We start from the raw sequence: 25,976 nt of genomic DNA, 5'->3' as shown, positions 1-25,976 counted from the left end.
ACTACGTTTCGTACGCGATATAGCTACTTCGAGTACTTAGTTATATCGTTTAGCTTAATAAACGTACTAGCGTCCTTCTAAGCTTATATTAATAAGGCCCTACGAGGGCTTCTCGACGATATTTACGTAGTATATATAGACGATATACTTATTTATAGTAGTAGTCTAGAGGAGCACGAGAGATACGTACGACTCGTATTGAATAGGCTAAGAGAGTATAGACTCTATATTAAACTATCGAAGTATAAGTTCTATACGAAGTAAATTGACTTTCTAGACTATCGTATCGAAGTCGTAGGCGTATCGATAGATCCTAGTAAAGTAGAAGCTATTAAGGAATAGTCTACCCTAAAATCGTATAGAGATATTTAGGTCTTTCTAGGGTTTACGAACTTCTATCGAGGGTTTATTTATAAATACTCGGTGATCGTTATATTTATTATAGATCTCCTTATTAGTATAGTAATAAAGAAGAAGTTAGGACTATTCTATTAGCTAGCGAGCGTAGACTCTATATTTCGTATACTTAAAGAATACTTTATATAAGTGTCGATACTAGTCTATTTCGACCCGAAAAAGTAATCTCGGGTCGAGATAGACGTATCGGGCGGTACTATCGAGGGTATACTTATATAAGTATATAAGTCGCCTACGGGATATACGTAATAGAAATCTATAGCGTTCTTCTCTAGGAAAATAAATTCCGCTAAGAAGAACTATTATATAGGAGACGGTAAGATACTCGCTATTGTCGAGGCCTTTAAGATATAGAGATATTATCTCGAGGCGCCTACGATAAGTATAATAGTATTTATCGACTACGAGGCTCTCTAGAGATTCATGACTACTAAAGTTTTAAATCGACGTTAAATACGCTAGGCCGAAGTACTAGTCGTATATAATTTTTATATTTAGTGGCGGCGAGATAAGGATAATCTAGCTAATAGACTATCTCGTCGTCTAGACTATATAGGCCTAAAGGAAGGGCCTAGAGAAAATCTACTAGTAGAGTTACTTAAAAAGCGCTTACTAGACTTAGACTCCTCGTATACTAATTATATACGCGTAAAGGGCGACGTTATCGTTAGAGTACTAACTAGGGGAATAGTTTAGGATAGTAGGGAATCTACTAAGAGCGTATATAACACTATTACGCTACTACTCCCTAAGACCCTAGAAAGAGAAGTCCTAAACGAAGATAAATAGCCGTCGAGTACGAAGCGCACCTATTATAACGAGCTTACTACTCGTTTAAGAGAGCTTTAGAGGCTAGATCCTTAGTACTAAGAGGCCTAATAGACTAGCGACTCTAACGACTATATTTCTAAGGGTCTCTTTTAAGGAATATAGAATATAGATCGTAAAGATATCGTACGAAGAGTAGGCGTCGCCTATATACCTTAGGACTCGGCTATAAGGCAAGAAATTCTTCGAGTTAACTATAATAACCCCTAATTAGGTACTTACTTTAGACGAGTCCGTATATATTCCGCTATCTTACGATACTACTAGTAGTCGTAGTTAAGAAGCGAAATATACGTATATATTAATATATACGATATCTACTAGCGAATAAAGGTCCTACGGTATCGACCTTATAGTCGGCTCGAATCGTTACCTCGATCTATAGAACCTTAGTAAAATATCGCTATAGATTTTATCGTGGGCTTACCGCCGTCGATATATAACGAATACGTATACGATACGATCCTTATTATCGTCGACCGATACTCGAAAATAGTCTCTCTTACGCCTTGTCGTATAACGACTACCGCCGAAGGGCTCGAATAGATTATCCTTAAAAAGATTATAATAAGGTTTAGAGCCCCTAAATTAATCGTAACTAATAGAGGTATAATCTTTACGGCGATATATTAGGGCTTACTATACTTTTACCTCGCGACTCGTAGGCTCTTCTCTATAGTATTTTACTCTTAGACGAATAGATAAATCGAAAGGACTAATTAAATACTAGAGTATTATTTTCGTTATTATATTAATTATAGGTAATCGAATTAGGCTAAGCTACTCGTAAGCGCCGAGTACGCTATAAACGTAGTACCTAATACTATAATATAAGAGTCCCCTTTCGATAAGGTCTTAATCTTTACGCCGTCGTTACGTATAAATCTCGTACGAGACCTAGACGAAAAGACTCCTAAGAATATTATAGCTAAACGAAGAGTAAAGGCTTTAGCCGAATCTCTCGCCGCTACACAAGATATAAGCGAGATAGTAAACGTAGCGCTTAAGAAACGAAGGCTATACGAGTTAAAGCACTACGACAAAAAGCGAAAGGATAAGTCTTTCGATATTGGAGATAAAGTTATGCTTATAGCTAAGAATATTCGTACGCTCCGCGTAAGTAAGAAGCTTACGGACTAATTCTTAAGACTCTTCTTTATCGTTACGAAATACGAAAAGAATATATATTAATTAGAACTTCTAGCTAAGTATAGTAGACTATACTATACTTTCTATATCTCTCTACTAGAAGTATATTATAAGCGCTAAGGTATTGAATCGCTAAAGACTATCGATATAGAAGACGAGGCGGAGTAGAAAGTAAAGGAGGTCCTAGATATTCGAACTCGAAAATAAAAGGGTAAATCGTATAAATAGTACTACGTTAGGTAAAAGGGCTTCTCTAAGATAGATAATATATAGATATATAAGGTAGATATACTTTATATAAGCGAGAAGATTATATATTTCATAAGGAATAAAGAGTAAAGAAAGAACTTTTTATTCGCTTCGTAGGCGAGGCGTATATAGAGTATACGCTACTCGCGAGTAAGCACTAGTATCACCTCTTAATTGTACTATAAATAAAAGCAAAAGCTATAGATATCTATTAACCCCGTATAGGGGAGAGTCGAGTATACGTAAGAGGAAAGTAAGGATTAGGTATATAATAAGTAGACGCCGTGTAAGCGTAACGCCTTAGTGTAGAGGCCGAAGATAGTATAAGCTAGAAGCTACTAGAGCCTACTCTTTAACTACGTCTATTAGAAGTAAGCGCTACTCTAGCTCGTCACTATCGTTAGAAGATTACTTATTAGCCTAGCGCGAAGATTCTAGATTAGCCTATATATATAATTAGTAAGATATACGTATATAATATATAGGCTTAACTTATAGTACGAGTATTAGTCTCGCCTAAGAAGCGAATAGTCTTTAGAATTCGACTAAGAATAACTATTAACGCGTCGCTTACGCTATCTATACTAGTTGGCGAAGTACCGCTAGCGGTATAACGAAGATTACTCTTGACTAGAGTACTAGGAGTTTAGCTTTAACTTAAAGTCTCGGCGCTACTTATACGAGTATTAAGCGCGTCGGCTACGACTTCTATATCTTCTATAGTAAAAAAATTATCGCTAGCGATAATATAATTATTTATTATTATTAATCGCTAAGCGACTATTACGAGAGAAGTATAAATTTAGTATAATATAAGTAGGCGATACGCCTAAATATTTTAATAACTTACTAAAATATAACTAATAGTACTAGTACAATTACCTTTTGTATAATAGGCGTAGCGTACGCGACCTATAGAAGTTACGCAATCGAGTATAGTGCCCGTAGTATCGCCCTTATTTCCTTTCTTTATTATTAAATGACGAAGATAACGAGAATATAGTAGCTTAGCGTCTACGATACGCTTACTTAGAGTTAGCGAGTCGAGAGGAGAATTAGAAGTAGGACCTACTTCTAATATTAGTATATCGTATACGAGAGTATACGAGAAGTAGAACTTACGCTTAGGACGACGGCTACTATCGCTAGCGCTAGCTACTGCTCTAGGAGTAGTAGCGATATTAGCCACTATAGTATAGTTAGCAAGAGATAAGTATACGATAGGTACGCGATATACTTATAACGGTCGAGATATACGCGCTAGAAAAGGGAATCTTTATATTATGAATTTACTATAGTAAGTTAGTCGCTTACGACTTAAATACGCTAAGATTTCTAATCTTTAACTAATAAGAAGGAGGAATATAAGTACTAGCTATAATATATACGATTAGTATTCATAATACGTAAGCGTAGAGCGTAAGAAAGGATTGCTACTTATCTTAACTATATAAGTATACTAAGGAAGAAAAAGAAAAAGAGAAATCAAAATAAATATCTAGAATAATAATATCGTAGTTAACTTTTCTACGACTTAGCGAATAGAAGTATACGAGACACTTACGTAAAGCTTTACTATATTTACTTATATATTAATTATTATAAGGCTAACGCCCCCCGGTCGCAATACTCACTAATTCTAAATTTTATAATAATATAGTATAAATAAATCTATATATTAGCTATACTTACGCGACGCGTATAAGAATACTACGGTACGCTTATAGAATTTAAGTTAGATATAAATAATCATATAGTAATAGAATATAATTAGTAGAATAATCGTAACGTAGGCTACCCGTATACGATACGATAAATTAGCTAAAGCGGCTAAATATTTTACGTAGGACCGCGCTTTTCGAGGACGATAAAGCCCTAGGGAAGGGGATAATATTACGAATCCCGAGACAGTACGGTATAGTATAGGCACTACGCAACCTAATATACGGCGGAGCATAAGCGTCACGTAACCTAATAGCTACGCCGAGGATCGAAGGATTACGTGACTTCCAAGTAGCGATATCGCTTATATACTAATAGTATACGCCTCCCCTTTAAGTAGCTTGCTCTACCCCTAAGAGACTAATATTCTCTTATACTTTAAGTCTTATACCGATATAGATTAAAGAAATACCTATTAGTTAAACCTATCGCTATACTCTACCTATTTAACTAAGGCTATCCCTAATACTTCGAATTAACGAGAATAAGACTACGCTATAGTAAATTTATGCCTATTAATAGCGAATAGACTTAATTAACTTCGCCGTAGTGATAACTAGACTAGACGTCTCTCTAGTATCCTTAAAGCTTACTTAGTTCCTTATAAACCCGTCTTAAAAGTATCTCGACGCCGCCGATAGAGTGATTAAATATCTTAGAGATATACGTACTTTAGCTATTAAGTATTTACTTATACCCTTTAGTAATATCTTCGAATATATATCTAACGTATTTTTCGCCGATAATAAAGACTCTCGACGAAGCTTAGACGATTATATTATTACCTTATTTAGCGGAGTAATTAACTAGCGAGCCTTTAAGTAGAAGACCGTAATAACCTCTTCTACCGAGGCCGAATTACTTACTCTATTAAATACGATAAGTAAAATAATTTAGTGAGAGCGACTATTTAACGACGTTAATCTTAATCTCGAGTAAGAGTCCGCTATTTACTTTAATAATCTATAAGCTATTCGTTTCCTAATAAAGTACGGCTATAAGCTTAATACTCGCCTACGATATATCGATATCTATAGATATTAGCTTAAATAGGAAGTACAATACGATAAGATCACGATCAAGTAGATTCCCACTAATTAAATAATTACCGATAGCTTTACTAAGGCGCTTTCTCGATAGCGATTCGAATTATTTATATAATAGCTTAATCTATAGAATATTAAGGATAGACTCCTTAACGTCAATACTAACGCCTAGTAGTAGCGACGGCGGTAGCTATAACGAAAGATAATCTTCTTCGTCCGCGATAGGATAAGGAGAGAAAAAGAAAAGAGTAAAAAGCACGTTTATATAGAGTCCTAGAAAGATAGAAAAGAATCTCGACGTTACGTAGTATAACACTAAGCCACGGAGGCGACGACGAGGTCTTCCCTAGGGGGGTATATCAAACGGCAAGATTACGCGATGGCTTGCCGCACCATTCAATAGTCTGACAGTGCCTTGTTACACCAGCGTTTAAGGGCGACGACGAGGTCTCGATCAGTAGGTAAATCACGATTGTAGGAAGTGGGTAAATGATGCCTCTCTCACCTATAAATACGTGGTAAGTACATAGGTAGTTGTAAAAAGGCAGAGAATTCAATGTATTATATCATGCACACTGTTTGATAGCTCACTTCGACCCATGTTCGTCTTTCTCACCTACACTTCTCCCCCAAGCAAAGAAACACCGCTCATATACCTGACTGACACTCAACTTGGGAATCCGAATCGATTCGAGGTCATCACACCGCTCATACTCGTGCACGCTCTTCATAGTATGCACCTGCTTCGTAGGGAAGAACGACGTCGGTTCTTCATACTCGTACAACATCAAAAACTTGCCCTCAGAAAGGACCACCTGGGGTCCTTCCTCCCTTTCCTCGATAACACTCACTCCCGCCGGACACGCCGTCCAGGTATGCGGCACCCCTGGTGCAATAGTGACCAGACTCTTCGGCGGGATAACGTAGATTTCACCGTTGAGCTCGACCAGCGCCACACCGTTTAGCACCACTATCCGCTCGCAGGTGAACTTCTGCTCTGGGGCCGACGCCTCAGGAGGCGCAATGTGGACGTGTCGGGGTAGGCGATACTCAGTCGTGAACTCGATGAAACCAAATTGTCCTGCAAATGAGCGTGTGCCGGGATCGAATTCGTGCATGACCACTGGCACATCTGTGAATGGGCGTTTAATGTTTGCGCCATCCCCATGCGTGATGGTGGTGCCGTTTGACAGTGTCAATCCGTGTTCGTGTTTAGACATTGCCACGGGTCTCCAAGCGTGTAGGAGTTTCAGGGCGTCTTGGAGGTGATATGCTTGCCGTCAGGCTCAACTTAGATAGGTCTGTCAAAACTGGTCACTTGCGTCGTGGGCTTTCAGCACTCGCGATGGACTTTTACCTGGGGACACGAGTCTTCATCAACAAGCTCGCAACGCGTTGAACACAACATGGCGAGGATTGAACGTCAAGGTCGACCGGTCGTGTTCAGGGTTTCAGATCTGGAATGCATGGCGTCCCAGAAAGCCGAACCAAATGCGGAGTTTGGGGATTCGACATATGTTTGCTCCAGCCTTGCAGACCGAGGATACTCGTTCGGAGATGCATCTCAAGTCACCAGGCCATGTCAGACATACGCTTCAGACATCCGGGATGACTGGGCAAGGCGATCGGGAGGCCGAATGCTTGCCTTGCTTTGCTTTGTCCTGAACGAATGACCTAACCAGAATTCCCATTCCGGGTACCCAGTAGGATGCTTACCATCCATGAACATGCCCGATTGGATGACCATAACGAGAGGCTTGCCCAAGACCCCGCATATATGCTCCCATTTGAACATATCCTACGCGATATATCAGCCTACAGTGCTACAGTAGTCCTTAGGGTATTCTTCCAGCAAACTCGGTCGACTTCTACGAATCCCTCCAGCATTAGCCCTCATTGGGATCAGCAGGGTTACAAGGACATCACTCGACACACAGCCGGTCATGGCAGCAGCAGACGCAAGGCTTGACGGTAAGACCGTGACTGTCACAGGTGGAGCCAATGGCATAGGCGCAGAAATCGTTCGGATCTACCACGCTCTCGGTGCCAGTGTGGTCATTGCAGATCTCTCATCATCAGAAGCCTCTGCACACTCCCTCGTGGACAGCCTCAGCAATCCAAGCAAGGCCTTATTCATCCCTGTCAATATAACTGTCTGGACAGAAATGTCAGCTTTATTCCAGAAGACCAAATCGCACTTCGGGCAGATCGATCTCGTCGTGGCCAACGCCGGTATAATGGAGACGCGTAGCTTCTTCGACTTCGAGACAGACGGAGGCGGGGGCCTGGTGGAGGACAAGGGTATATATCGAGTCATCGATGTCAATCTGAAAGGCACCATGAACAGTATTGCAGCTCCTTTGCTGACTTTTGAATGGTCCATGCACTAACAAACTCTCAGCCCTCCGTTTGGCAATGTTTCACATGAAGTCCAATCCTGTCGATCAGGACGGTTTCAGAGGCTCGATAGTCCTTACATCCTCGACCTCAGGCTTCTTCAGCGGTACCGCCGTTGTCTCATACGTTGCATCAAAGCATGGTGTCGTCGGCTTGCTCCGGTCCTCGCAAACCGTAGCGAAGGAGTACGGTGTCCGAGTTAATAGTGTGGCCCCTTTTATAACGCCGACTTTTATCACAGAGGGGTACTCCACCCTGTACAAGGAGCGAGGATTACCTGTGAACAGGCCTGAAGATGTTGCTTCCGCGATCATCAGGACATCGGTCGATGTGCAAAGTCAAGGCAGATGTTTTCTGGTACGCCATGAAACCAGGACATGGAACGTATAATACTGACATTTCCAGATTTATGGCGGCAACACCAAGGAAATCGAGGAGCCGAGAACAGCTGCAGTGGCGTCATACATGGGCGAGGACGTCAAGAAGGTGATGGATGAGGCCAAGAAGTTCTTCGATGGGCTTGGAGGGTATCCGCTTCCACGTCTTAGGATCTAGGAACTGGCTAAGTATCCTGGACCAGGATCCAGGTTGGTCTTGCAAAACGCTGGGTCACGAAGGTCTCATGCCTGTCGTTGCATCGGACAACAACCCTGTCATGTCCCAGCTGAACAATTCGTATGGGTCTTCCAGTTGAGATTGATCGAAGTCAAACATGCCCTCTCCGGGTTCAAGCATGGGGTCAAATGACAGGTCTTGATCGTCCACTAGAGTGTTCATAACTGGATCGGCCGCATTATGGTGCTCTTGACCTTGTGCCGATGGAATTTGCTCGGCCACGGTGGTAGTCTGGCCAAGCATGCGTTGGTGCTGCAAACCATGGCATACACGTCGACCAAGATAAGCTCTTGTTGAGCTCTCGCCGCCTAGTATGATGGATATGTCGGGAACAAGTCGTTCGGTATCTTCTGGAGAACAAGTGTCTCCTTGCTCAAACAATTCCATCATCTTTAACAGCACCCTATGACCATTCGCCGCCACTGGGACTGGGCTCGCTTGATCTTCGAGGACTTTTAGATCCGTCGCCATAGTCTGTACATCAACTCTGAACTGTGCTGCTTGTGGTATTATGCGTTCCACAAGCAGCAGGGCGGCCAAAGTGACGGCAACGGAGAAGATCTGGTACGCTTGTGGATAGAACTTCTGCTGCGACCTCATAGACTTGTCATCCCGCAGAGTCCTATAAACGAGCAAAGCGTCTTCCACAGCAGCAAGGCACTCGTTGAATGCGTTATTGCTTTGATCGGCGAGGAAGGGGCGGTACATCCGGATTCGCTGCGTGCTGACACATGTACGAAGGATGTGGTTCTCCCAGGGTAGGAAGTCATAGGCTCCCGGAAACAATTTGACCTTCCGGTCCGTGTCGAGCTTGGAATACCAAGGAAGCTTCTCCATGACCCTCAACAGCTCGCGGTCAAGATCTACTATGAATTTGTATGATCTGAACTGTGAAGGGTTCGAGACCAAGGCCTTGTTGATCAGCTGAAATACTCTTGCTCGATATATGTTCATGCTCATTGCCGTTGGTTCAGTCAGTGGATGTGGTTTAGCAAAGTCGTTGCCCAAGTCGGAATCATTGCAGTTGAGTGGGAAAGGCACTTCCCAGAGGTGCACCTGTATCAAGGGTGGCCTGTCAAGGCATATCGACTGGAAGCTGCGTTTGGTAAGCTGTCGATCAATGGATCGTTAATGCTAAGCATACGTATCTGAGTCGACAAGATCCCACCAGAGACGATGCCTCATTTCTTCGTCCACATTTCTAGCTGGTACTCGATCCTTGTGTAAGCCTAATGCTTGGGCATTCCGAATAGCTTGGCCCATGCGCCTAGACGGTTAGTAGGCTGCAGGAGTAGCACAGGCTGGCTCTTGACTTACGAATTCAGCACTTCAATGTTGTTGGTCGCGTACCAATAGAGTTGGGTCACAGAGAACGTTTGCAGTTGGATCAACGTCGGCTTTTCCTCGAAGTTGCCCGCCTGGAGAGCTTGACGTGTTGCATGATGCCAGGTGTCGGCATATCGACGGATTGACCCTCGTTGCAGCCTAACAAGTTCCACAACATCTCCAGGGATGTACAACGCACTCAGCGATAGAATAGTGAACAGGAGAGACATCCAGACCAAGTCGGCTTTTTCGATCTCGCCATCCCAGAAGTTCGAATATTCCTTGCGAAAAGTGGGAATGTGGACAGTTTGGAAGATCCAGTTGATGTGTTCGATGAAGTAGGTCAGGAGGATATCCTACTGCGTCCGGGTAGGGAGGGACTTGACGAGGGGTTTTTTCCACTGACCTTTCTGGTCATCGGCGGCCACCATATCTAGGATTGAGTTGCTTCCGAGGTTTGTGAATTGGAAAAGGGGAAGGATCTGTGTATGGGACTGAGCACACGCGTGTGTGCAGAGCGCGTCGATGTACAAGAGCGAAGCTGATCGATATCTAAAACATATGGGTATGATCAAGAACGAAGTTGACTACGGAATAAAGCTAAGAAATGACTATCGTATATATGGCCCAGCTGGACTCGTATGGATCATATGGATTGGTCCGATCATACTGGTCCGTTAGTCCTATGGCTCAGCTGGATCAGTGTTGCGTTGGCGAGCCTCCTGAGCCAGTCACGTGACACCCGGGAAAGCATCGCGTCGGACCCTTGCTACCGCACGTACACCTTAGTGTATGCCATCTCACCATAAGATTCTATCACTCACTTTCGCCAACAACGCGTACTGATGAGTGAATGACTTATTACCAAGCTGTCGGCCTTATCGGATGCCTTACAGAGCCATCAGATCTATTCGTACATTATCTGACCATTCCGTAGAGTCGAGCCGCATACTGCACAAGCTGCCACTCCAAGCACTGTCGAGCAGCACAGCCTGCACGACTTCCTTCTTTTCAAGTCATCGATTGTCATGCGCATACGGTTGTCCCCTGGAACTACGACAATACCGGCCAGGTCTATGTTACACTCAGCTATGTCTGGGGTAAACGAGAAGACTATTCTCTAGGCTCGAACGGTGGCCTTCCGAGTATTCTGCCTCGCGTTATTGAGGATGCCATCTCTATTGCAACCCAACTTGGATTTCGGTATCTGTGGGTTGACAGATATTGCATTCCCCAAACTGATACCGCTGCAAAAGCTGTCCAAATCAGGAATATGAACACCATCTATGAGTGCTTCGAGCTGACAATTGTTGCCGCTGCCGGACATGATCCTTCGTACGGGCTTCCAGGTGTGAGGGGTGTTTCTCGAAGACCTTATCCTTCAGTCACAGTGCAGGGAGCGATATTGATCCCTTTGCTTTCAAATACGGTACATGAGATCAGCACGTCGAATGGAATACACGAGGGTGGACATATCAGGAAGCTCTTCCGTCACGTCGCTGTCTGATCTTCACAGATAGTCAGGCATATTTCCAATGCCGTGGGATGCATTGCCAGGAGAGTATCTCCATCTCCTTGGATTCTTTGCATACTCTAAACAGGCAGATTTCAGAACGAATCTCAATGTTCCAAGTACTTTCGCATCATGTGGACCCGGCATCGGAAAACGGGCATTTCAACAGAACGTAAATAGTTTCGCACGACGGAGCTTGACCTATCAGGAGGACGCCTTAAACGCATTCAAGGGGATCCTGCAAGCCTTCCGGACACCGGCGCAAACTAAAGTCAAACCAGTTGACAACTACGTTGGCATTCCTCTCTTTTCCTCTGGGCTAGGACACACGGACGTTTTGGTGTATGGACTTGACTGGAATATCGATGATGAGTTCAACAATGACGTTATAGGACTCAATCACACGCCCAACGAGACCCAGATCGCATCCGCAGTACGACGGCCTCAGTTCCCCAGTTGGACTTGGCTAGGCTGGAAGATTCCAAAGTCACTACAGCTCAGATTTTCCTCTTATCCTCTCACGATCCTTCTGTCCCACTCGCGAATCCTAACGCTCTTGTCGTCAGACAGCGATTTGACGGGTCTCCCAAGTTTTGCTTCCTGCGTGGACATATTTGTCCAGCTTTCATGTGGATCTTTACTTCTATGGGAAGAAAGCCGGGACACCATCATGAATCTGTACCTTGAAGGTCCCGTAATGCCAAAACTAGGGATTCGGGGCTGGATGATCGATCTCGATATACCTCTTGACATGGTTGAACAACCCAGGTCGGTCGTTGATAAGGTACATTTCACTGATTTCCACATCGATCAGCGAGAGCTTGCATTTGCATACCTCATCGCATACAACCACGGTTTTCCAGTGAGAAGCCAAAACGGCATGGTACTGTTGACGTTGATTTTGCTGAGTCGGTGGTCAATCCCGCTCCATTTAAAGGACATCTTCTCGGAGCATAGCATGACCGCTATGGTTATTGTAAAGGCAAACGACGCCAACGGTGACATGGCCTACGAGAGAATGGGCCTCATACACCTCCATTTTTACAGGGACCCGCACCCACAGATCTGGGACGACGAAACGAGAAGTCCCGGGGTAGACTTTACGATGAAATATTCAAAGGACTTTATATGGCTTAGGTAGATCAGGTCAAGAAATTGAATGTCAACCTGGAAGTCGTGTCAAGTCGTGTCGAGTATTGTCCAGTAATCGTCAATCTTGACAATTCTTGTCAATTCTTGTCAAGTAATGTCAAGTCTTATCGTGTCAAGTCATGTCAAATCGCAGCATCGACTTCAGGTTCTGGGAACACGGCTTAACATCTCCTGGTTTGGTATATTTCCGGACCTGATATTCTTGCTTATAATACATCTGCTTCTGAACCTCGAGTAAACTGCACCAAAAGCAGGAAGGCAGCACAGTAGACCACAACAGCTGCGTTTACTCGAGGTTCAGAAGCAGATGTATCATTGGCAAGAATATCAGGTCCGGAAATATACTTACTGAGAGTTCATCAAGGTTGATTGATTACTTATTTGTTCGGCAAGAAAGAACAAACCCTCCCCCACATCTCGAACCACGAAGCCCATGTTTGTCCCGAGGCTCAGAGAAAGTCCCCGTCGGCGTTGGCGTTTTGACTCGGAGTAGGCAGCGCAAAGCCACGTTGAACACGGAGAGAATGCTGCTCGCGGCCTCGGTTCGCAGGATGCCCTTCTGCTAAGCGTAGGGATAAGCACAACTCGATAGTATACTGGATGGCTGGTCATACATGGCTATCATTAGAAAAGAGAGAAAACTAGTAGTACATGGTATATCCCTCACATATCCCACCACCAACCCCTAGGTGAGCAATCACATCCAACCTCACCCCGGGAGTCTGGTCCCCCTTCTGTCCCGATGGGATATAACAGCGGCAGTAACAGTTTCTAAGATACAAGTTCAATAGTAAAACGAGTGACGGGTACCATTCTGTGCAGCAACAACAATAATAAAATTCATGATAGGAGCCCTCCAAGTGCATGATGGAAGGACCGTTATCTTCCCTGTGGCGTTTCAGTTCAGCCACCATGAGGATGTGGAGAATATGATGGCTGATTTGGAGCGAGATATGGGGTATAGTTGAACTGATTTGGCTGAGCATAGGGAAAGTCATAGTATTCGCCGAATAGGCCCCCGTTGGGCGCTGTCGGCCATCCATTTGGGAAGTCCACCATGTTGAAATTAGGCGAAGGTCCAGCCGTCTGAGCCACGTCTTGGCTGATGGAGTAAGGTGTTGGAGTATCAGGTCGATTAACCCGGGAAGTGGTACCATGTGGGAGGCCAGAGTTGAGCATAGGGAATGCTGGAACAGCCGAATGGGCAGAGGCAGGGGTGGTGAAGCCGGAAGACATGGCCTCCGCGTCGGGAGCCTCGCTCTCTTGCTTGTCGTTTTCGGGCACAGGGCCTAAGTGTCTTCGCGGGTCACGTACTTTCACGGCATGGATTCCGCGGAGATGGTTTTTGAAGTGGCCTTGTCGTTTGAAAGTTCTGGTGCACATAGGACACAAGAACCCCAATCCGTCAGGTGCCGTACGACGACCATCCGCTGATGCTGGCTTGTCTTCACCTCCGTTGTAGATCGACTCCGCCGCAGGACTGGAGTGCTGGTTGAGGTGGGCGCCGGAACGATTCCAGGCGAATCGAGCGGACCTGGAGTTGGGACGAGACTGTCTAGAACGTGGGCGAGCGGCATCGGCAGAATACAGGCGTGCGCCGGGGGTGTTGTCCTGTTGGACCGCCTGTGGAATAGGGTCCAGCCTCCGAGCACTGGTGAATCGTGTAAGGCCCTTGGATTTGTCTTTATTCCAGCTCTTGCTCTGCCTCATGTGCCCAATCATATCGAAAATGTCCGGAGGCGGATTATTGAGGAGGGTAGGGTGAAATTGGCGCAGTAATGCTGAACTACGAAGGCGGAGGACAGCTGCCCAGTCTTCATCGTCCGCACTGAGATATGTCTGGGTGATACCAGAGTAGTGGATGAAGTTGGGATTGCGTTGTAGTTGACTGAAGGTGAAGTCAATGTCGCTGTCGTCGACCAGATTGGCATGGAATTGAGGGCCGTGATGGTGCTGGTTAGGGTCTGGAGACTCGACAGTTGGCCACTGGCCGTTGCTCTGACCGATGCCAAATGACAGTGGGTTATTGGACATTATGATTAGGTAGGTCCGAGTAGTAGTGATCAAACAGCGCCTGCGCTGAACGTTGCTGGGTAAGGTTGGGAAGGACTGGAAAGTTCAATGGAAGCGAAGATCGAAGTCAACAGCGGCACAGCAGCTGCGAGCAAGGTCTGCTCCTATACCTGATAGGAGTGGCAGTAAGAAGCGATCGGATGGTTAGATGGATAAGGGAGGGACAATAGCAACGAGCGAAAGGAGGGCAGATGTGAAGATGATGAAAGCCCTTGAATAGAAATTAGGAAGTGTACACTGTATGATTGAGGTCGTGGAGGAAGGCAGTACAATCATGGGTGGGCAGGCTGTTTATGTATCTTTACTGCACCTACTGACTGGTCTGTGGTCTCGTCCAGATGTGTAATGGACCATAGCGACAAGGCGCACTGCTGGCATGGCATGGCATGATTTCTCTGGAGTTTTGGTTGGAAAAGTTGTTGGTTGCAGGATGACTCTGGGTGCAAAAGAGAAAGAGAAAAGCCCAAGTTAGCGGTAGTCGGTAACTTTAGGCGCAAAACGATGCCAGATTGCAAAGCCTGCACCGCACTAACTTAGTTAAGGTACCTGCAGCCAGGAGCCCCTCCCACCACCGTGAGCGGACCCCCAAAACGTTACCCAAGAACGCCAAAAGTAGGCCTAAAAATCGCTTCATTCGCCCAAAATGGGAGTGAGTATCTGGGAAACGGCGCCCCCGCAGGTGTTTCACAACTTTCTCAGCGTTCTGCGCTATGTATTCGTTCCGCTCGAGAATGAATGGCATCCAACCATTGCACAAAATCCATCCCAAGACCCTCTCATCATCGACATCATCCATGCACGCGGTGCCAGCAAGACACGCTAAAAGACTTCTTTAAACTTTCGATTGCGTCCTGCCCCTGTTCCCTGCCCGTTCGCCACCCCCAGCTGAGTCGACCTGCCACTGCCAGAGGTCCGGATGGTGACAATTTGGTAGTGGTGATGAGGAAAATGCAAACAACGCAAGAGCAGTCCGGAGTGAATACGAGAGGCTCTGTGTTGCAGCTCTACAATGCAAGACCCGAGGACGAGGTAATGGTCTTATCTTGTTCAGATCCTGCCTCGAGCGTCCATCGCCCATGTCGATGTAGTTGCGCTGAGTGGTGTGTGCCTGGCGTCGGCTTACCAGCAGCGCTGATGCCTGTTCCTGGATCATGCGCACACACCTCGATCGCTTACCGAACGCTCATCAATTGTGCAGATCAGCAGACTCTACGTGACTCTACAAACTAATGAGGCGTTGAAACCGAATCTGAGTACGTCAACCAGCACTCCGTGCCTCTGTCCGAGTACCTCGGCGCAATCAAGCCTGGCTGGTCGCTAAGCACCATAGCACTAAAACGGTATGGCATAGCAAGCACGATCAAAGTAGCTACAGTACTGGTGCTATCTACTCTACGGAAGGGTCGATGCGAAAGAGCCACACCTTTTGGGCACTAAATTCCAGGTACAGAATATTTGACCACTCACAACACTTACTGTGACGGAAGGGTGGACGCGACACAGAGACACTGCCACACCTTCGGCCGCACTCAAATTCTGCACGGACGGTCAGGGGGCTTCAAATTCGTTTCAGATTTTCTGGAACCACAGCTCTCGACGTCTGGCTTTCGCCCATAGCGTCTGTTTCAAGTTTGCCTTGACGTGAGAAGGCGGACCAGTTTGCAACCTACAGCTTCTGCTCCACGCTCCCGTACGATTTTCACCGTCCGGAGTCGACCATCTTCCCAAAAAGAGACCATACGCCAGTAGATTGCCGCGCTTCTGTAGTCATTGCTCACCGCACGCCACACGACGGTCATGCTTCCTTGCCGAAATTTCGAATCAACTACTACTGAGTTGCTCGTTGTGCCCCGTTCCTGTGACAGAAAGTCAGTTCAGTCCGGAGTGTGGCATGTCGATCTCCTCCGCCGCATCAACTACACCACAGACCTGCATCGTCATGCAGGAACAGGACAATCCAAGCCACACCTAGTCAGCATCTTGGACGCCCGGGTTCTGGTGAGATGCTGTCAGCACCGAAATACGCCGGACATGTTTGATATGGTCGTCAGACCGCTTAAGTTGTGCTGATCAACCACCTCCCCTCCCACACCTCCACGAGATTCTGCTCATCTTGCCATCTCATCACGAGGCCACAGTGTGCTGGCTGTAAAAGATTTTGCTACCTTAACTCGAGCAGGAGGACTATTTCTGGGAACCCTCCCTCGCGCCACGGCGCGTCGTGCGAGGACCATCACGCTCATAAAGACCGGCTCGTTCTCGACTACTTGAGTATAGCCCGCTCAGATATGCAGCACCTCTCATTGAATTTGTTGGTCCGGACGAAAATGTTCTGATCGGCAGTCGAGAAGCAGAATGAGCATCGATCAACGTGCCGTCATTCTGTGTCAGGCAGAGTGTGCACCGGAGGCTAAGCTTCCTCATAGCGAGTTTGAAACCAGAAATGGTTCGCTGGGCGAATCGATAGATGGAAGCGTTCAGTATCGACGCGTTCTCTCTTTCCAGGAAACCGAGATTCGAAATTTCTGACGAGCACACCACTGACGCCTCCGGATGATGTTGGTATATTATGTCACGAACTCGTTGTTCTTGGCTGAAGAATGAGTCCAAAGGAGAGAAGACGCCACAGACAACAATGGCGGTCAGTCCCAAGTCCTTGATCGTTGAGCATGCGTCGATGACCTGTTGCTCAACAATAGGAGCTTCTTGACTTCCGTCAATCTGTAGACCACCGTCCACGTATGTGTGCCATCCATACATGATGCTCCGCAGCGACGAGGGAAAGTCGAAAAAGGGTGGAATCTCGCGGGTGAAATTCTTGGACAACCGAATCACTGCGACTTTGGACAAGTGTCGGTGATCATGTTCAATAATGGCATTGATGAAATGAGTGGTTCCGATAGTCAAGGACGAAATCTGTTCCTTCGGTACTCTGGACTGCTCCAAAACCTGCCTCACTGCCACCTCAATACCGTCCGTAACATTGGGTGATGTTGTGGCTGTCTTGTGGGCAGCAACAACGGATCTGCTTCGGTCTGTAGCATTGGTGTCGAGTATTACAGCGTCAGTGTTGGTCCCACCAACGTCCACGCCGATGCGAAAGGGAAACGCGTTACTGATTGAACCCATTGCTGGAACTACTTGGTTGTCAAGCTAGATCAATAGTATCGACATTTCGATGGCATTCTTATTGAAGTCACGAAAACGCTTTCTCTGTGTGAAAGGGTCTCGCTCTCCCTAGCCTCCCTAAAAGACTACCTCGAGCGCCGTTGGATCTCGTGCAGGACGGCAGTGCCCAATGGACTCCGGAAGCGTATCGCTGCGTGATGCTCGGATACCGGAGATGGACTTTTCAACATCGGGATCCGAATAACGTCACGTCTCCTGCCTTATTGGCGCTCTTAGGCTCGGAGATCAGGGTCGCCGGCCATACATCAGGACTTTAGCGAATATATGGAGCCACAAAGCAAGTGGAATCGTTGAACAGGCCATACAACCGGTGCTGCTTATCGCAGTGTCACAGCTGCGCATTGCCGGACTCAATTCTGGAGAAGAACTTGCTAAGATGGTGGTAGCGTAAATCTGCTTACGAACGCATCTAATCTACATGATACACGCCATCTTTCACATTTCTATGAAGGTACACTCTGAAAAGGCTCGCGGCAGAGAGCGTCGGACTTCGCGGCTATCGTCTCCACATCTTTCCAACCTGTAGCGACCTTCTCATTCCTCTTTTTACAGTCTTCTGGACCAGTTGTGACGACTCTTGTTTGGCCTTGGGCTCTTGCCCCCTTCACCAGCGCCGACGTTCTCGGCTGCCGCTTGTGCGCGTAAGCTTGGAATATACTGACAAGATGTGGGCCAAGTTTTCCGAGGTCCATCTCATAAGTGTCGCTTTCTGGCGCTAGATATGGCAGAGAATGGCTCAGGTGGAAACAGTCCTCTCTGTCAAGTGTGAGTAAGGATCGGTGGTGAACTTCATCACCCCAGTCGAGGCGCAAATCGTACTCACAGTGCTTGATTTGCACCCTGTCCCAAATGAGGACTTGTTGGATGCGCTGCGTCTCCCACCAAGACACATCTTCGCGAATGCCACTGATCCGATTTCATTTCTTCGCGGTCAAAGATGCCAAATTTGATAAGACGCGTCGCTTCCTGAATGAGTTCTTTAGTCGCTCTATCTGTCCAGGAGCTGACGTTTGCATGCAACTTTTCTTTCCTTGCAGTCGTCTCCTCTGGCGAACAAAGACCCCAATCAGCCTCATTACCTTCGCCTTCAGGTAACGTCAGTGCCCAGGAGGTAGTCTCCGGTGAGACCGGATAGGCGATCATATGTACTCCCTCTCCAAACCAGTTTCTCAAGCATGCCTTTTCCTTCAGAGTTTCTGGCGTACGGGAAAGGCCCGCGGTCTGAAGATATTTCAGCATACAACATTATGCGGTCATTTTTTCTTACCTGGGTGAGGCCGGTGAAAAGCGGTTGGTCCTCCCTAAGGCCTTCCTTCCGTAGCAAAATCCTTCGGGTGGCTGCCTTGATACCATCGCAACCTATCAGAAAAGACCCAGTAACGGACCTGCCTGCGTTGAAATGAGCAGTGACTGAATCGTCCGTCTCTTCAATATTTTCAAGTTCCCAACCTTCTCTGACATCCACCTTCAAATTAGCGACCATGTCTCTGAGCTTCAGATTGAGGTCGGTCCGCTTGACACCCATGGCAGGCAGCCCATGTTTTGATCTGAAAGAACTGGGTAGATCAGAGGACCCTAGAAGTTCTCCCTTTGATGTGTGATCCAAGAAACCTTCCAATGGTATTGATGCTTCCTCAATCTCGTCCGCGACACCAACCAAATTTAATACTTTAAGTCTGCTTTCTAATCAGCCATCAGATTTTCGTTTGCCAGAGGTGTCACAAACCCATTCGGCATCAGCATCAAAGAGGCTCCTACATCGCCCAACTTTGAAACTTTCTCGAAAACGATTGGGTCATATCCTTTGCGTTTGAGGAAGTTGGCAAGGACAGGACCAGCAATGCCACATCCGATAATGAGAACTGTCACTTTCGTCGACATGTTTGTTATGCTCTTACGCTCAACAGGCTCCGTGACTTGGTCGATACAGCGCTGCGCTGACAGCTGAGACTTCTTCTATCCGGCGACGCTTGGACTTTCTCGCACGCGACCCGAAATATACACGCCACGCCAGCCAAGTCAGTGCTCTTCACGCACGACATAACAGGAAACCCTCCATTTCCGAATGTTATGTGGCGGCAGTTGAAGACTGGCCATATCCAGGAAATCAGAAGTCCGAGGGGACCCCAGCACGGCCAAGCATATGTGGCAGTTCGTGGCTTTACATTCAGAGTTTCCCGCAAATCGGAGATGATGGTGTGAGCTCTGGATTACCACCAATCGGACTTGTTCGAAGTCAGACAGGAATCGGCCATTCCACCAGCAATAACCCAAGCGCGTTAGTGTGAGTACTGGAGATAGGATATGGACAATGCTAGAGATAACAGAAGTGACTATGGAAAGGGGTACATGATATGGCTTCTCGCAGGCAGCATAAATGAAGCCGCTTCCTGTGCTCAAGGGTGAATTGCTCCATGTAGTTCGAAACTCTCGAGCTGAGCACAGTACCAAGTCTACGACATGGAGGTATATCCAGCTGAAGAAACTCCAAAATACGCAAAGATGGACATTGAACAGCCAAAGGAGATGACGGACATCCATAGATTGGCATCAGTCACTCCAGGTGTATGTCAAGACATCCAGCTAGATCCACTACTGGAGAAGACCACCTTGAGGAGGTTCGACATGTTCCTCCTTCCTCAAATTGCTATTGTCATCATCATTGGGTACCTGGACCGATCAAACATTGGTAATTGCGACATATCTGGCGAGCATAGATCGTGCTGACCAGGTGTGATTACAGGGAATGCTGCCGTCTTCGGCTTGAAAACAACGCTGGATCTCAAGGGCCTGGAGTTCAACAACCTCGTGACGTTGTTCTATGTCACCTATATCGTCTTTGATATCCCATGGGTCGTCAGTATCAAGAAGTTCGGCGCAAACCGTGTTTTAGGCGTGGCTCTGATCGGCTGGAGCGCCTCGACCTTGGGCATGGGCTTTGTGAAGAACTATCACCAAGCACTAGCATGCCGCCTGTTGCTAGGTTTGTTCGAAGCGGGCCTACTGCCGTGCATGATCTTTGTTATCTCGACCATCTGGAACCAAAAGCAGCAGGCCAAACGCATCGCTGTCATATACTGCGCGACCACCGTCTCCGGGGCATTCGGCGGCCTCTTCGCCTACGGCGTGCAGTCGATGGGCACAAGAGCTGGTCTCGAACCCTGGCGCTGGCTGTTCATCATCGAAGGGATCATGTCCTTTGTGGTGGGTGGAATGTGCTGGTTCAGCATGCCGTACAGCGCAGAAAGGGCCTGGTTCTTGAACAAGGAGCAATCCGAATTCATGGTCCGCAAAAAGCGGCGTGATACTTTGTACAAAGGCGAAGACACCTTCAAGTCCAAACATGTTTGGGCCGCCGTGACGGACCCTTTGGTCTACCTCGTCGCATTCTCCCTGTTCTCGTCCTCACTGCCTTTGCTTGGGTTTGGCACTTTTCTTCCCACCATCATCAAAGGTCTCGGGTACGTAACATGTGTTCCTAATACGGAAGATGCCGCTAACTTACCGGTGATGTTAGATACACGTCTTTGCAAGCCAATTACCTTACCATCCCGGTGTACGCGCTGGCCACAGGAACGGTGGCCTGTATGGCATGGATCTCGGATCACCTGCACAAACGCGCCTTGTGCTTGCTCATTGTGCCGATCCCGGTGCTAATCGGCTATGCGATTGCCATCGGCACACCCAGTCACGGCGCCGGATACTTTGCCATGTTCTTGTGCGGGGCGGGAATCTACCCATACAATTGCCTCATGCTCACCTGGATTTCGAGCAACTTGGCCCCGGACTTCAAGCGGAGCGTGGGTATCCCGTTGGCGGCAACAATCGCTAATATTTCGGGAGTTCTGTCAGGCCAGATCTACCCGACGACCGACTCTCCCAGGTATATCAGTGGGAATGCAGTCAGTCTTGGACTGGAATTTGTTGCATGGTGCGGAGTGCTTGCTATGTACTTTCTGCTTAAATGGCGCAATGCGCGAAAGGAGAAGGCGCTGGCTGCTGGGGTGGAGAATAATGGCAAAGAAGGCGATGCAAGCTTGGATTTTCGATATGTTCTTTGATGTAAGCTGTTGGAAGCTGAGCTGTCGAGCATTTCAACGTGTGGCGTGTCTTTGATTCTGGCCAAGACAAATATCATGTTATAATATCGCGGAAGGTCAAGTTGAAGGATGGGGGAGCTGTAGAGCTGTCTCAGACTGCCCGGCTTGAAGAATGGGGTAATCGCCATACGGATTTGTTGCCCAACAAAATAAGGTTATCGCTGGAGATACTTTGGCAGTTTCCTTCCGGGGCTACTACTAAGCCCATGACCACCATTGGCAGACGCCTAATTGGCCAGCCTTCTGGTCTATCCCCCGAAAATGGCCCTGGCTCCCTCCCATTCGCACGGGGGAGTTGGTCCCACCTGTTTCGATAGACGTGCCGATAACGACCACTCCTTATGGCAAATAGGTCAGTCCTAGTACATTACGGCCTGGCATTATATGTAGGAAGACGGCACGGCACCTCTTCTGAGGTTTCTTTCAACCTCACTCCTACCAAAATCCCTCTGTTGTTTCCTCAACTATGGCGCTCTTCACAGTATCGATTTACTTGGCCGTGGCCGTCTTTGCAGGACTGGTCTACAGGATCCTGCAAGTCGGCAAGCGGCCTAAAGGCATGCCTCCTGGGCCGCCGACGATGCCAATCGTAGGAAATCTGCTCCAACTGCCCAAAGAAAATATCCACGAGAAATTCCGGGAGTGGGCGCAAGAGTACGGTGAAATGTATTCAATCATGCTGGGAAACCAGCGCATGGTCGTGCTCAACTCGCCTCGCGTTATCAAGGACCTGATCGACACTCGCTCCAACAACTACTCCTCCCGGCCGGAGATGTATGTCGGTCAAACGCTCATCTCGGGCGGTTACCGGTTGGTCTTGATGCAGTACGATGAAGGATGGCGGTTGGCACGCAAGATGATTCACAACTTGCTCAACATCAAGACGGCCGTCGAGTACATCCCGTACCAGGAGCTGGAGTTGCGCCAGATGCTGGCCGATATGGTCAAGCGGCCAGACAAGTACCATGATCATGTGCGCCGGTATAGCACGTCATTGGTCACCAGCATCGCCTTTGGCTGGAGAAGTCTGGCATTCAATGATCCGGACGTCAGGCAGATCTATGAGGTGAGTCGTCCGTACAAGCTTGTGCGCAAGACCTTGGTGTTGACAGTCATTTTAGGGATTTGAGGAGTTTGCCGTAGCGTCGCAAGTGTCGGCGTCCATGCTGGATTATTTCCCGCTTTTGCGCTCGTTGCCCGACTGGCTCAGCCCGGCGAAGAGGAGAGGCAAGGAGCTGCATAAGGAAGAAATCGCCTTGTACAAGAAGTACATGCTCAAAGTCAAAGAGCGAAAGGAGAAAGGTATCAATGCCAAGAACTTCTGCGACGATATGTTCAAGCAGCAGGAGAAGGTTGGTTTCACCGACGATTGGGCCAGCTATGTCAGTGGTACATTGTTGGAAGCCGGATCCGATACGACTGCCTCGATTTTCTTGTCTTTTGCGGTTGCCATGATCAACTTTCCCGAGGTTCAGAAGAAGGGTAAGCAGCTTTCGGAAACTTCACATGAGCATTTGCTAATGAGTGATAGCGCAAGATGAGATCGATCGAGTAATCGGAGCTGATCGTCTGCCAACGATGGCTGATGAGGTAGGCACCTTGAACGCTGATGTGGGGTCCGGTCGATCACTGACATCTCGCAGATGAACCTCCAATATATCCGCGGCGTCGTCAAGGAATCCCTGCGTTATCTTCCATCCAGTATTCTCGGAATTGTGCCTCATGCAACGACCAACGCAGACACTTATGATGGATATGAGTTCCCTGCGAAGACTGGCATGATGATCAACGTGTGGACCCTAAACAATGACCCCGAGCGATACCCAGAGCCCCGGAAATTCGACCCCGACAGGTACAAGAACGATTTCCTCCGGGCTCAAGAGAGCGCCACCCTGAACGACCCATACCAGCGAGACCATTTCACTTTCGGAGCTGGTCGACGTGTATGCCCTGGTTTGAACATTGCCGAGCGATCTTTGTTCCTCGGTTTTGCATACATGTTATGGGCTTTTAGTTTTGAGCACGCGGTCGACGAGAAGGGCAACAAAATCCCTGTGAGCACGGAGGCAGTCACACAAGGCATCGTGTGCCGACCACAACCTTTCGAATACAAGATGGTTCAGAGAGATCCCAAGCGGACGCAAAGAGTTCTGAAGGCCTGGGACAATGCCAAGGAGTTGTTGAGCAAATATCCCGAGGGTATCAGAAGTACTCAGTACGTGAGCGACTGGAAAGATTTCACCGCGAAAGAGAAGTTTTAGAGTCTGCGTCAGTCAGCGGATTGAGCGATTACATGCCTAGATAGTGCTCGGTCTACATATCCTGGGAAAACATCGGAATAGACGATGAATAAACACAATATCGCATCACTCCAACAGCGAGGCTGTATGTAGCACAGCTCGGCTCTGGTTTGATGCACAGGCATTGACGCTCACCCATTGACTCAGCGCACTTTCGGCTCGCGATTGGGGGCCGTGTTCTCCGCCGGAGGCTTGAGCCAGAATAATTGTGCTTGCATGAGTTCTAGGTTGTATGGCCCATTGGGTCAACTCGATTAGTGACAGATTACCTACCCATGGCCGAAACTGAGATGACCACTTGCAAGCGAAACCTTGTGAGAGACGACATAGAGCCGCGCGAGCCGTGTCCCCCACTTATGTGAAGGACGGCCAAATCTCCGACCACTCATGACAAACCCAATGAACCAAAAATAATCCCATCTTTGGCTTGTATCTGCACGGTCATGTCCTTACGAACAGCTTTGACATCATTGCAGTATCGAAATCATGCATTTGGAAATGTCGCCAGTCTGTGTTGAAATCGACGGTCAATTGTGTGCTGCCGAGAGGTGTCATTGCACGATGGAGAAAGAGACATGGTGAGGTGCAAACAGAGGTGTGAATGACCTACGGATCTCTGTCAGGGCTTGGCGGCTGAAGCATTGGTTTAACTGCTCGGGGCTCGCGGGCGGCTCACCACGACCGCGCCGCTTTTATATCTCCGGACCTGGCCCTCACCCGCCTCTCACCTCTCGCCTCCCTCTCACCTTCCTACTCCCCTTCAACTTTCTCTTGACTCACCCTCGGTGTGACAGTCCCCGTTTTCTCCTGCAGCTGGTCGTCCACGCCCGCGCCTGCGCCTGCGCCAGGATCCAAACTCGGCGTCGTTCGATAATGGACCATTTCTGGGACCTAGGGTCGTCTCGATCGTTTCCCACCCTCTGCCTCGTCTCTCCTCCTCCCGTCTACCTCGAAGGGTCCTTTGCTCTTCTTCCGAGTACTGAATAGAACCGCGTCGTCGTTGGTTCTTTCCTTGGTGCCAGCACCATCGCCCACTTCACCCGCTGCCTTATTGTCACCGCGTGACCTACTCTCCCCTCCACGCCTGTGCAATCCTCGATTCCCGATTCTCTCGTCTCTCACCATCATGGGCGGACGGACCGCCACCACAGATGATACATAGGCTCGAGCGAAGGCAAACAGATACCAAGAGGGGGCTCATACAGATATCGATGAGGTCCGCGGCCGAGGGAAGTATGTCACTAAGACCGAGAAAGATTATGATCGAACGCTACGACGTTATCTCCAGTGCGATATGCCGTGCCTACCTCTCTTGACGAAAGACGTGTGGCCCTAACATGGAGCTTCTAGATAGCACCTAGGAACGACGAGAGAAGATCATAGGCGAAATGGGCTTTCTCCTCCGAACGAAGATGCTACCTATAGCCATTATCTTAGGGTAGGCATCCCGGCTCCCGACCTAGTAACTGTGAAAGACTTTCTTCGGTTCTATATTGTAACGAGCCGACCCCTAACTTGACAAGAAAGTCCCGACCGCCGATGCTATTTATATCGTTAGAGAGTGGTTCTTCGCGGGCTTTACTTGGGTCACTAGTACGGAGACCATAGCCAAGGACAGGAGTGAGGTGTATTAAGTATGATAAGGACCTCCGCTACTCACCGCATTCTGGGTTCTCCAGATGAACGGAGGCTAAAGCATTCAGTGGGTACGACGGACCTTGACTAGGGGAGGCGTTGTCGTAAATCAGCACCGTCCCAAACACAATTTCACTGTCTGCGATCTGAATTGAGTCCTACTGGCGCTGTGGACGTACGACGATTTTGATATTTATACGGAGCACACGAGGGGCATCGAGTACAAGCTACGTTCCTCATCCATATACGGCACGAGCGCTACACC

At 47.7% G+C, this 25,976-nt stretch overlaps 9 protein-coding genes across 9 annotated transcripts; 4 read left to right on the top strand and 5 right to left on the bottom strand.

Moving 5' to 3' along the window:
• Positions 1-5,998: 5,998 nt before the first annotated feature.
• Positions 5,999-6,724, bottom strand: EDD37DRAFT_674861 (uncharacterized protein; the record flags this gene model as incomplete). The annotated part of the gene is made up of 1 exon (XM_062819523.1): positions 5,999-6,724. The coding sequence occupies exon 1, from the start codon at positions 6,629-6,631 to the stop codon at positions 5,999-6,001; it is 633 nt and encodes a 210-aa protein (XP_062665925.1). The 5' UTR covers positions 6,632-6,724.
• A 630-nt stretch (positions 6,725-7,354) lies between these two features.
• Positions 7,355-8,363, top strand: EDD37DRAFT_654146 (uncharacterized protein; the record flags this gene model as incomplete). The annotated part of the gene is made up of 3 exons (XM_062818657.1): positions 7,355-7,757; positions 7,813-8,165; positions 8,214-8,363. The coding sequence occupies 3 exons, from the start codon at positions 7,355-7,357 to the stop codon at positions 8,361-8,363; spliced, it is 906 nt and encodes a 301-aa protein (XP_062665924.1).
• Positions 8,364-8,417: 54 nt separating this feature from the next.
• Positions 8,418-10,167, bottom strand: EDD37DRAFT_613294 (fungal-specific transcription factor domain-containing protein; the record flags this gene model as incomplete). The annotated part of the gene is made up of 4 exons (XM_062815435.1): positions 8,418-9,519; positions 9,568-9,690; positions 9,741-10,105; positions 10,156-10,167. 4 exons carry the CDS (start codon positions 10,165-10,167, stop codon positions 8,418-8,420), a joined length of 1,602 nt encoding a protein of 533 aa, XP_062665923.1.
• Positions 10,168-11,180: 1,013 nt separating this feature from the next.
• Positions 11,181-12,403, top strand: EDD37DRAFT_674845 (uncharacterized protein; the record flags this gene model as incomplete). Its single annotated transcript, XM_062819522.1, has 1 exon — positions 11,181-12,403. The coding sequence occupies exon 1, from the start codon at positions 11,285-11,287 to the stop codon at positions 12,401-12,403; it is 1,119 nt and encodes a 372-aa protein (XP_062665922.1). The 5' UTR covers positions 11,181-11,284.
• Positions 12,404-12,993: 590 nt separating this feature from the next.
• EDD37DRAFT_641697 (uncharacterized protein) lies at positions 12,994-14,928 on the bottom strand. Its single transcript, XM_062817326.1, has one exon. It carries the CDS (start codon positions 14,446-14,448, stop codon positions 13,318-13,320), a length of 1,131 nt encoding a protein of 376 aa, XP_062665921.1. The 5' UTR covers positions 14,449-14,928; the 3' UTR covers positions 12,994-13,317.
• Positions 14,929-16,614: 1,686 nt separating this feature from the next.
• Positions 16,615-18,006, bottom strand: EDD37DRAFT_183366 (Hydantoinase/oxoprolinase N-terminal region-domain-containing protein). The gene has a single exon (XM_062809988.1). It carries the CDS (start codon positions 17,614-17,616, stop codon positions 16,672-16,674), a length of 945 nt encoding a protein of 314 aa, XP_062665920.1. The 5' UTR covers positions 17,617-18,006; the 3' UTR covers positions 16,615-16,671.
• Positions 17,868-19,651, bottom strand: EDD37DRAFT_183358 (monooxygenase FAD-binding protein). The gene is made up of 4 exons (XM_062809987.1): positions 19,403-19,651; positions 18,944-19,352; positions 18,500-18,897; positions 17,868-18,432 (listed from the first exon to the last, which is right to left on the bottom strand). The coding sequence occupies exons 1-4, from the start codon at positions 19,555-19,557 to the stop codon at positions 18,120-18,122; spliced, it is 1,275 nt and encodes a 424-aa protein (XP_062665919.1). The 5' UTR covers positions 19,558-19,651; the 3' UTR covers positions 17,868-18,119.
• Positions 19,652-20,136: 485 nt separating this feature from the next.
• On the top strand, positions 20,137-21,788 carry EDD37DRAFT_669434 (major facilitator superfamily domain-containing protein; the record flags this gene model as incomplete). Its single annotated transcript, XM_062819341.1, has 3 exons — positions 20,137-20,365; positions 20,420-21,137; positions 21,194-21,788. 3 exons carry the CDS (start codon positions 20,137-20,139, stop codon positions 21,735-21,737), a joined length of 1,491 nt encoding a protein of 496 aa, XP_062665918.1. The 3' UTR covers positions 21,738-21,788.
• A 183-nt stretch (positions 21,789-21,971) lies between these two features.
• EDD37DRAFT_698047 (cytochrome P450) lies at positions 21,972-24,037 on the top strand (the record flags this gene model as incomplete). The annotated part of the gene is made up of 4 exons (XM_062820171.1): positions 21,972-22,842; positions 22,898-23,258; positions 23,308-23,366; positions 23,420-24,037. The coding sequence occupies exons 1-4, from the start codon at positions 22,243-22,245 to the stop codon at positions 24,035-24,037; spliced, it is 1,638 nt and encodes a 545-aa protein (XP_062665917.1). The 5' UTR covers positions 21,972-22,242.
• Between the last annotated feature and the right edge of the window lie 1,939 nt (positions 24,038-25,976).

This window comes from Exophiala viscosa (assembly GCF_022695815.1).
Source record: "Exophiala viscosa unplaced genomic scaffold EDD37scaffold_14, whole genome shotgun sequence".
Lineage (NCBI taxonomy): Eukaryota > Fungi > Ascomycota > Eurotiomycetes > Chaetothyriales > Herpotrichiellaceae > Exophiala > Exophiala viscosa.
Note: the sequence above shows the minus strand (reverse complement) of the source record. Positions and strands in the feature narration are given on the sequence as shown.